The 11,225-nt window shown below is 36.0% G+C and overlaps 1 protein-coding gene across 1 annotated transcript in view; it reads right to left on the reverse strand.

Annotated features, from left to right (window-relative positions):
- Positions 1–367: 367 nt before the first annotated feature.
- LOC117111332 (solute carrier family 2, facilitated glucose transporter member 5-like) overlaps positions 368–11,225 on the reverse strand; it is a 17,976-nt gene continuing 7,118 nt past the window's right edge. Inside the window, 8 exon segments of the mRNA XM_033254265.1 lie at positions 368–610; positions 3,858–3,985; positions 4,283–4,352; positions 7,664–7,765; positions 8,148–8,258; positions 8,500–8,699; positions 9,558–9,717; positions 10,746–11,008. Coding sequence (XP_033110156.1) covers positions 443–610; positions 3,858–3,985; positions 4,283–4,352; positions 7,664–7,765; positions 8,148–8,258; positions 8,500–8,699; positions 9,558–9,717; positions 10,746–11,008 — 1,202 coding nt within the window. The 3' untranslated portion in view covers positions 368–442.

Below are 11,225 nucleotides of genomic sequence, written 5' to 3' on the forward strand. Positions count from 1 at the left end.
TTCCAACCTGGGCCAGCCTTCTGTGCATATTATTACGGTAATCAATATAACACGATTGAAGTTGTTCCATGTATGCCTATATCTGTTATAAAATGGTTGGTAGACAAACATACTGAAAGACACTTTGACTTTAGACATTGATATTAATACAATTACTGTATCATATACAGTATACAAATAATTTCGGTTCAGAAATAGATAAGTAACAGCTAAATTTAAATGTAAATTTAGTTCAGAGAGAGAACCAAACTTTTATTGCCACACTGTCCTTTATCAGAACAATTAGAGGTATTAAAGATAAGACAGTATTAATAGTTATTAAGTATAATGTATACTGTATTTTAGTTATAGTTAGTTTATCTATATAGATAGTTTATCTATCCATCTTATTAATATAATATTTTTAACAGTAGTGTCATTTAGATTAGACATTGTGTTTCAATTACACTGCATGAGCTTTCAGTTCCGATTGCTTGGCGTCCCTCTTAAATTTGGACGTGATTTCTTCAAAAGTCCTGTTTCTGGTCTCTGGCACGAAGAAGTATGTGAAGGCAGTCGTTAGAGCTAAGAAGAACGTGAATACCAAAAATGTGAAAGCACCCATTCCTTCCTGAAACATAGAGGGTACAAAAGCGTATTGATGAGAAAGAAACTAAAAAATTGCGTCAATAAATAGACAAAACTAAGTTGCCATAGATTTAACCATTAGCATCATTGTCATCACCGTCTTTAACTGCAGCATTGTGTTTATCATGATCATGATCATGATCGTCATCATCATCATCATTATCATCATCGTCTTCCTCATCATATCATCACCATCATTATTTAGATAAGCTTAAAAAGCAGAATTAAAAAAAAAAAACAAGAACGTCTTTAAAATAAAAATAAAATTAATACTGTGAGATAAATTATTACAATTCTAATGAGATGGTTTTAATAAAAGAAACAGTCACACGATTGATAAGAAAAATAACAGAAATTAACGTAATAGGTTAGAAAAACTGAATAAAATAAACCGAGAAGATGGAATATAACGAATCTTCATATTTATTGTCAATAAAAGTCAGAAAATAAGATTCCTTATTTCAACATTTTAATCTATTATTATAAACTACCCGAGCACAGGGACGTCGCCAGGATTTTTAAAGTGGGGAGCCTTTATGCGAGGTACGTAGGACCCCTGCGGGACGAACCCCCCTGTGAAGTAGCGCACTCTGAACGTTTTAAGGACTGTTTTGGGAGGATAAAGTGAAAACTGCATTAGACACATCATAAATAACATTAGTAAGCCCAACAACAGTGCCGGATCCAGGAATTCGCAAGAGAGGTGACCCAGGGAGGGACTTTCACAGACTGAGGAACAACCACCCCAGCCCTAACATGATTGGGACTGAGGTAAGAACATTTATGATTAGGGCACCTATAGATTACACTTTCACACTTAAAATTAAATATATTTTCCTTTTTTCCTAAAAAAATTCCTATCCAAAATAGTCATAATCACGAAAAATGGGCATGAAAAACACGAGCACATCCTAAAAACAAATTTATGCACCCTCTCATCAACAGACTCGATGCAGTTTAATGTCATACCCAGGGAAGGGAGAAAATCTGTTTTGAAAAGGGGGGGGGGGCATTTTGTGAGTCGACACCCACCTCAGACTCACCATGGTTGGAGCCGAGGTGTGAAAATGTGAGGAAGTAGTACCTCTAGATCAGGGGTGGCGCTAGAGGGGGGTATAGCCCCCCCGTCGGGGAAGACGATAAATTTTGTCGGGGAACCAACAAATAAAAAAAATATTTACATGCAATATTCGTTTAGCCACCATATCGTTTGTGTTAACTTTTCATCACAACAACAATCACAATAATAATAATAATAATAATAATAATAATAATAATAATAATAATTCAATGAGACTAATTAAAAATAATTTGCGTTCTGTTATGACAAATGCTCATTTAGATAGCCTCATGATGGTTGGAATACATCGTGATAGGTGAAGCAACCTCGACCATGACAACGTGGTTGACAGAATTCATACAAAATTTCCAAAATATAGAATTTCACTTTCAAGAATGAGGATTTGAAAATAAATTAGATGGTTACATTGCATACTCTTTGTTTCTTGCTTTATTCAAAATGTTTTGGTTTTGGAAGCTGATGTCAACATTAGAAAGCATAGCCTACATGAAGTCATATAACCATGTAACTCGATGCCTATCAAACAAGTAATAAAAATTCGCCATAATTCATCAAATATCCGTGGCTTCCAGGGGGCTCCAACCGGGGGCCGTAGGCGGCCCCCTGGCCCCCAGCCAAGTGAGACTCGATTCTCTCCACTAGCCCCCCTCCCCATCGGGGCCTTTAGCCCCTCCGTCGGGCAGGTCCTGGCGCCACCCCTGCTCTAGATGGCCAGAAACGACACTTTTAGTAAAATTTATTAGCATCACATCATCATTAGTCAGTGGCGGACCGTAGGGTAAATTACAGGATATGCTAGGTGTTCTCATATCTAGGATGTGCAAGGGTCGAAAAAAAAAATACTCGCCCATCCCCCCACCCACAAATCATGCTCAAATCACATTATCTTGCGAATTATCCCTCTCACCTAATCACCGATCCCCACTTTACTTTCCCATCCCCCATCAGATCCCTTCCATTTAAAGACCCCTACGCCACTGATGCTAGGGCCTGCTAGGAATTTGTAAGTCTACTACTACTATAATACAGTATCAGATTGCGTTCTATAGTCAAAAGACAAATGTATGTTATTTTTAATACCGGCATGGTTTTAGTATCTTCTTTTTAAAAATAATTCCTATTCCTGTATTTTAACAAATTTCAGTTCAAATAATAATAATTCAAAGTTTCTTCTATATATCGGTTATATGCATGCAAACTTATATTTAAACTTTAATCATTGAGATAGGCATATAGATAGAATACCCGATCGGCAGTGGAGGTCCCGATTTGTGATTAGAGAAATGCTAAATCAAATGCAGAAACTGTACTACTATAATTTTTAAATTTGTTTTAGCCAGGGTATGCACTGCATACCTTGCTTCCCTTGACGGTCCGCCACTGCCATTAGTCCAAATGAAGGTCCAAAAAAAAATCTCATGATCTTTTATCAGGGATTTTTGGCAACCATATCTTATCAATATGTGTGATATACCATAGAAAACAAAGCTTAAAAACATTGTCTTTGAGTATGTTCTTTACATACTTCTAAACCGTAGTTTCACAACATCTGGATGGCCGGAAATGACACTTTTACATAGTAAAAATCATCATCATCACACCCCCCCCCCCCTTCACCAACTGGATACGTCCCTGCCGGAGCAAAAACTTCGCGTTATCCTAATGTCCCTTTCAATGCCGTAGCCAGCTATTGGGACAATTGAGACAGTCCCACATACTTTTTCTATTAGGTTCACAAAGAATGGGTCTACATTTCTAAAAAATGGTATACATTATGCTGTTTTATGCACAAAATGAAAAAAATGGTACAGATTTCTCATATTTTGCGTAAAATGTTTCACCTTTTATGATAATAGGTCCAGATATTTCATTTTTTTGCATAAAATGGGTCAAATTTTAAGATAATGGGTCCATATTATTTGAATTTACGTGTAAGGTTGGTGCACCCTTTTACTGTCCCACACTGTTTGAAAATCCTGTCTACGGCTTTGTCCTTTTTGACTTGTGTTTTCGTCTAAACATCTCAATATTTTAATTATTTTCTGTGGTCAATGGTCATATTCAGCAATAAAAAAAAAACATCAACATCATCATCAGTGTCATCCCCTTTATCGTTTTCTGTATTAATGAGCGTTGTCAATTAACAAACCTGCATAAACGGAAACGCCAGTCCGACTATAAATGTTGACCACCAGTTGCACTGGACAGCTAAGCTCATGGCAGCTGGACGCGGACCTTGGGCCCAAAGCTCTGGTACAACTACAAAAGGCATTGGACCTGGAAGCAAAGATGTGAAGAAATGATGGACCAACCTTGAGGCACAACTTTACCTACAAAACCGCCGGTTTAAAATTTTTTGGGGTACCCTTCGTACTGCAGCTCCAGTGGAAAGTGTAATGCAGTAACGTGTGATTTGCAAGTGTGCATCACAAAAATATGTCGTTTATTGTTGTATAATTTTAGATGTTTTTTGTTGGTTAATTATTTGGTTAATTGCTTAAATATTGGTTAATTAATTGATTGATTTGACTCATTGATTTACTGATTGATTGATTGATCGATTGATTAAAATACCTGGTCCAATTGCAAATCCGATAATGTAAAAGTAAATGAACACGAGTGTAACCCACTGCCAAGCATCGCCCTGAAAGGCAAAGTTAAACGAATATGAAGTAAATATTATCTCGGTAAAAACGGTAACGACAAAACAATGCAGATATGATTAAAACTTCTCATGCAAACATCACTGTGTTAGTAGGATTCTAACGTTCTCACCCCGGATGCATAGTTTAAGGTCTGGCTTCGGCCTTAGGATGTAACGTTTCTACCCCGGGATGCATAGTTTGGGGTATGCGTACTGCGGGCAGCCTTAGGATTTAACGTTCCTGCCTCGAGATGCAGACTTTGGTCTTGGGATGTAACGTTCCTACCCCGGGATGCATGCAGGCTTCGGCCTTAAGTACTTGATTTTATTTTTCCATACAGCTAAGGCAGAAGTTATAGAGGGTGCTATTTAAAGTCATTACAATACAATATTGGATTACACTTTCATAACAGGGGCATAAGTTAGACAAATCATAACTGTGCATCCAAAAAAGAACAAAATGTAAGCAACAAAAATATAAAATGAAATTCTTAACTACAAAAGAGGTGTGCACATTAATCAAATTACATTATTGCTCACCCACCAATTAAATAAACTACAAACTAAACCAGAATATAAGATCTGTTTGAAAAGTCTTGCAAAGCAAATAAAAACCAAGACGCTAACTCACCTTGTAACCCTCCGAACCGACGCCACAGGACCCCCGCCAGGCAATGCAACCAGCCGAATGCTAGCTGTCTTTCCTGTCGTCGGGTGTTGTTCGACAGAGAAGACAAGCAGCCAGACAGTCGGGTCGCACTGCCCGAAGAAGGTCCGACGAAATCGGCCCGAAAACGAATTTTCAGTCAGTAAAATAGAAGAGTCAGTAAATAGAAACCAAATAAAATTATGTGAACATTTAAGAAAATAAAAACAAAATTAAAAGAGAAGCATTTACAGTAAATGCTCGAATAAGCGTCGCTCTCGAATAAGCGCCGCACCAAACATGATTTTTCGTTAAGCGCCGCTCTCGAATAAGCGCCGCGGCGCTTAATCAAGAGTATATTATAATATTACCCTGTGTGTAATGAAACAGGGTTTTAAATTCAATGTAGGTCTATACAGTGTTAAAATGAATAAATAACACAATGAAGACACAAGCATTTCTTATAAGCGTTTGTTTACGATGATAGGACCTATGATAGGCCTACTGAACTACGGGAAAACGTGAAATAGGTAACATGAAAACGGGCAAAAAAGCGCCACGCCATTTTTTTTCCTTCTTTATAAGCGCCACTCTCGAATAAGCGCCATATGCGCCGCACTAAAGCCGCCAAAAATTTTATAAGCGCCGCAGCGCTTATTCTAGCATTTACGGTAACTGAAAACATGAATATGTATGATTGACTTCTCCCTCGCGAAAGCAGTTGTCGCTGCTTGTGGACGAAAGCTACGGCGCCGTAGTAGGATTAGAGTAGGCCAAAATCTCCGGTAGTCGGTCGAGTGTAATCGACACAGTGAACATTAATGGACTATTGGATAATAATAATATCCCAATGCCTATAGACACAGCATGGTTTGAAAGTATGCAAAGCAGCGTTGAATCTGGTTGATTATCTTGTGTAGTAGGCCTATAGTAGTGTAAAGATATAGCATACATACTAACTGTTATAGTACTACTGATTCTGAAGGATATAAACGCTTAAAAATGCTCGGACACAGGATATTAAAACAATTATATGTATCATTTTAATGTTGATTTTTTTTAACATAACATAACATAACATTATATTATAAACATTAATTTTACCGAAACTGACGATATTGACTATATGACGTACTGAATATATGACGTACTGTATACCGTATTAAAGGCTGTCTACCCAAAAATGCATCATCATCATCATCATCATCCTGTTTGTCCCCTCATTTTTGGGTCGGGTGGTCTCATTATCGTCCTCCATCTGGTGCGATCCATGACTGCTTCTAGGTCCACCAATCTTCCATCTTCTCAGATACAGTCCATCCATCTTTTTCTGGGTCTCCCTCTTGGTCTACTCCCATTTCCACTCTTTATTTCTTTTTTTTAAATTTCAATTATAGAAATAAATATGTCATTTAAAAAACAGATGGGAGTAAAACGTAGTTTTCACTGATTTACAGACAGTTCTACAAAAAAAATCCTTAAATTTTACCAGCCAATGAGTCATGCAAAATAATACAGCAAATACGCAACTATCATCGACACACATTCAGTCGCGAGAGTACAGAGAATTTTTTTTTCAATCGCGAATACATCGTAACGTAAAACAGGGCTTTATACACCAGATCAACGCATATTCTCGCTACTGCACGGAACTGAAGTTCATCAAACTTTTGCCGGTAGTCTAGGTATAGGATATTTCAGACAATCGTCTATGTGTGTAATTCAGCAGTTTTTTCGTGGTTGTGACGATTTTTGACCGACATTTTATTACCTTTTTAAAAAGCGTACGCCAGGGTTTAACCCCTCCCCACTAACGTACGCTTGTGAAAATGTTGATAATTGTGAAGGACCCCTAAGCCATGCTGCACATAAACTGTGTTTAGTCGTAGGGATATAATATTACAATTATAATGCATTAATTTTCACACTGTCTTGACTTAGAAAGGCCTATTTAATGAGATTTTGGCCTACGCCGTAGCATTCACAAGCATAGGCACTGCAAGCACCCCATACTCGATACACTACTGAATTCTGTTTTGCGTGGAGGTCAGGTATGCATTATTATGTATTCAGTTCACCTATCTCACCTAAAATAGCGCCCTTTATAATTTCTGCATTAACTGTATGTGAAAAAAATAATGCACCCCCACTTATACCTCCCACCACCCCCGTTGCACAGTTAAGTTGATGTTGTTTTGTTACACCTTTTGTTGAATGTTTCGGGAATCACATCTTCTGTTAATGTGGGGTTCCTCATTTATTGCTTTTGACTTTGTTTTGTTTTGTTTTTTTTAAATTAATAAGTAAATATTGAAAATGTATACTGTACGTGTATATGCAGCTGATTGTGTTTTCCACTTTTTCTTGTTAATACTTTTGATGATGTTTATTTATTCTATTGATATAAAATTCTGAAATAAAAGATGAATTAAAAAAATGAAAAAAAAAACAATTATTATTATGTTATATAAATGTTATATAAGAAAAAAATCATCACTGAAGAGTCTTACATACGGATACGAAAAAATTAAAAACGACATATTCAAACACTATTGCTTTAGGAAGCGTTTGAGGAGCTGGTTGTATATAGATTATCTGCAGAACTAAAACTATCAGAATTATAATAATAGAGATTGGCGTTTGATATATAAATTATAGTACTTACATCTAAACTCAAAGATAACGTAATGATAGCAGTGATGAATATCATAACGGCGTAAGGGTAGAGCATCAGAACACGCCGCCCTGTCCTCTCTACAATGTAAACCTATAAAATACAAAGCAAAAATCCGAATTTAAATTAGATTATAATCACTATACACAGCTATGGTTATATGGATAATTAAATTTTGGATAATGCTTTGAACAGGCCTTTTTAATGACACAAGGAAATGTAGCAAGAAGGATTCAATTTAATCACAGACCCTATAGATCTATATAGAGCCTGTGATCTAATCAATCAACAATATCATCATTATCAACAACAAATAAACAATAAAAATAATATTCATACTGGGACAATATACCACAGGAGGACGAACGTTTTGTGGCAACTCAGTAGCGATTTTAACCATTTTAAAGCTGATCGCAATTACGGACACTTTACGGACACTTTCGACTTTAAGTTAGTTGCTTGAATATATACTCACTGCCACTAGTGTCATCATGACATTTATGAGACCAGTACCAACCGTTGCTTTGGCAACTGCGTCCTCATCCATTTGTGCCTGCTCATAAATCTCAGTGGCATAAAACATCACCTGTATAATAATAATAATAATAATAATATTGAGATGACAATGATGATGATTAAGATGATAATAATGATGATGATGCGTGAAAGACATCAGCAAAATTAATGCAACAATAACACAATAACAATGAATGCAACAATATTCACAATAACAACCAAAATGCAATTAAATAACAAAAAAAAAACCCCAGTAAAACTAGCAATAGCAATAACAACAGTAAAAATAAGAATAACAATAATAGACATACCGCATTGATTCCAGAAAACTGTTGACCAGCATGTAGGAGAACGGAGATGATAAGTGGCATCTTCCACCAACTCTCCTTCATTCGAATGACGTCCAGCATTGTTATCTTTCCTTCATCATAAGCTATGCTTTGCCGATGCTCCTCTTTTATCTCATCTATATCGTTCTCAACATCATCTTTTCCACGTAATTTCACCATAGCTACAACGATCAAATTGAATTGACAAGAAATATTGCTCATTTGTACCCAACATCATAAATGTTAAAAAAAAAGTATTTGTTTGGATGACCCACACAATTTGAAACGTTCACCTATAGGCCTATCCTGATATCGTTAGGGATCATCTAAACGAATGTTTTTGCGTTTAAATTCAATTATGTTATTAGTTTGTCTTAAATTATACTATATGAATTATGCTTAAATTATTATACACGTCGCCTACATTATGCATAAAATATGCATTATGCATAACTTATCCAATAATTATGTATTATATTATTACAAATCTATAGGCGCACTGTGTGACTTTATTATAAATTATTGCATTTTTAATATATGTTAAGCACTTGTTAACAAATGACAAAAAATTTACAAATTTAAAATTAATGATACCCTTCAGATCTCAAATGTGTTTCTTACTTTGATAATATCAAATGTTTAATCAATTTTAATTTACATTTGAACTTCAACGTTTTCGCATTACTTTTTTATATCTTAATTGATGTATATAAAATTCCTTAATAACATGTATTTAATTTTTCTGTGAATTTCTCTTTTCTAAATGAATGTATATATCAACCATATATTTAATTAATACCTAATTGTATATACAATTTTCGATTTTTTCTTTTAATTTTACCTACCCTTCCTTTTTCCTTTTTAATTTTTAAGATGTGTATCGAATATTTAATTTATTTTTTGTGGTATTTTTATGTTTGTCTACTTCTTTCGACTCCAAATTGTTTACAAATTGCAATAAAGATAGGCCTACTTTGAATTGTGTTGTTAATTGTTACAGTAGGCTGCTCTATGTATTACATCACAGTCTGTATATATACCTTCTCTGGCTTTGTCTTCATCGCCTTTGTTGATAAGAAGCCAACGCGGACTTTCTGGACACATAAGCAAAATTAAACAACCACCAAAACCGATTGCTCCAGTCAATGCGAGGCAAATAGGCCAACCATCAGAACTATCTAATACATAAAGACCAAAAACCTAAACAGAAAATGGAGTTTAAATTAAATAATGTCGTTTATCTATTTCAAATTTTATCCACCATGCTCTGCACTTAAATTGGGCCTACGGAATACTAACCACTGGAAAATTGGTTACTAGTTTTTAAATTTTTCTCTACCACGTGCAAATGTTCAATAAAATCAGTTCAAACGACAGTAATGTAGGCCTAGATCGTATTTATGTAAAAATACGACACTAGAAAAACAAGTAAACCCAGTAAGCCACTTTAGAGGCGAGATTCCATCGAGTGTATTAGTTAACAATATAAATCTCATTTGAAAATGGATTTTAGGCTCTAAATTTGGGTCACTCAATCTTTATTTTGTCTTAATGCACGCCATACCTAATTAAATTGGCGTAACATACTCGATTTTCTTTTTTTTCCCTTTCGTCTGCGCTATCCAGAATAAGAAAAAAAATTAACAAGGGCCTTGAGGCAAGTCTAATTTGAACAGGGCCAATAGCAAAGAAGCCAAAAATGTCGGACCCGTTTCGAAAGGAACCGAACGAGGCTTAACTTGATCGCTGATAACGGTATTGTAAGTTTCTGTTGACACAGATCAGGGCCAGATTTTAGGGCGGGGGTGCCTCTATCCTTGTGTTTTGGTAAATTTAAAACAAATGAAAGAAAAAAAAGAAAGAAAGAAAGAAAGAAAGAAAATAAAAAAAAATGATCACCTAAACGCCCCAGAGGTTATTTTCGGGCATCTAGAAAACAAAAATTTCGCATGTCCTAAACTACATAGTGTGCTGTAGTCTGCATTGGCCCCAGTTTCTCCCCTTTGCAGTTCCCCCTCCACCTTTTCGGACATTTCTGAGTCCGCCCCTGCAGATCTGGAAATTATTTGTGATGACATTCTCTTTACTTGTTCCAATTTCCTTGAATTGTACAGCGCCATCGGAAAGTCGGGGTTTTGGATTGAAACGCTAATAACACTATATGGAACATAGGTCAGTCATTGGACAGTAGTCAGGCAATGCATTACGTGGAATCAGAGAAACTTTACCTGCGCCATCAAGATGCCAACTGTTATAGCCAGTTGATGACATGTACCAATGGCACCTCTGTAGTTGACAGGCGATATCTCAGCCAAATATAGAGGTACGATTGTGATAGATATACCAACGCTCAAGCCGATGACGATGCGTCCTATTATCACCATCTCATAACTGTTAGCAACTTGACTTAATCCCATCATGAGGGAGGCTGACACGGAGAATACATTATTAAAAATCAATGCTCCTTTGCTGAAATTAAATTAAAATGTATTTTACATTAAGTGTATAGGCCTATGTTTAATTAAAATCGCTGTAAAGGCGAGCGTCATAACCATTACACCACAGAGTCTCCATGGTTGTTCTTCATGTCCTTTATTCGAACACTGTATTTACCTTTCTTTGATGAAGCCTTTGTGGTCTAATGGTTGTGACGCTCACCTTGACAGCTAGAGGTTGCAGGTTCGAATCCCGTCTGAAGAATTTTAATA

This window comes from Anneissia japonica, unplaced genomic scaffold (assembly GCF_011630105.1).
Source record: "Anneissia japonica isolate Jap-2015-1 unplaced genomic scaffold, ASM1163010v1 scaffold287805_len679488_cov178, whole genome shotgun sequence".
Taxonomy (NCBI): Eukaryota; Metazoa; Echinodermata; class Crinoidea; order Comatulida; family Comatulidae; genus Anneissia; species Anneissia japonica.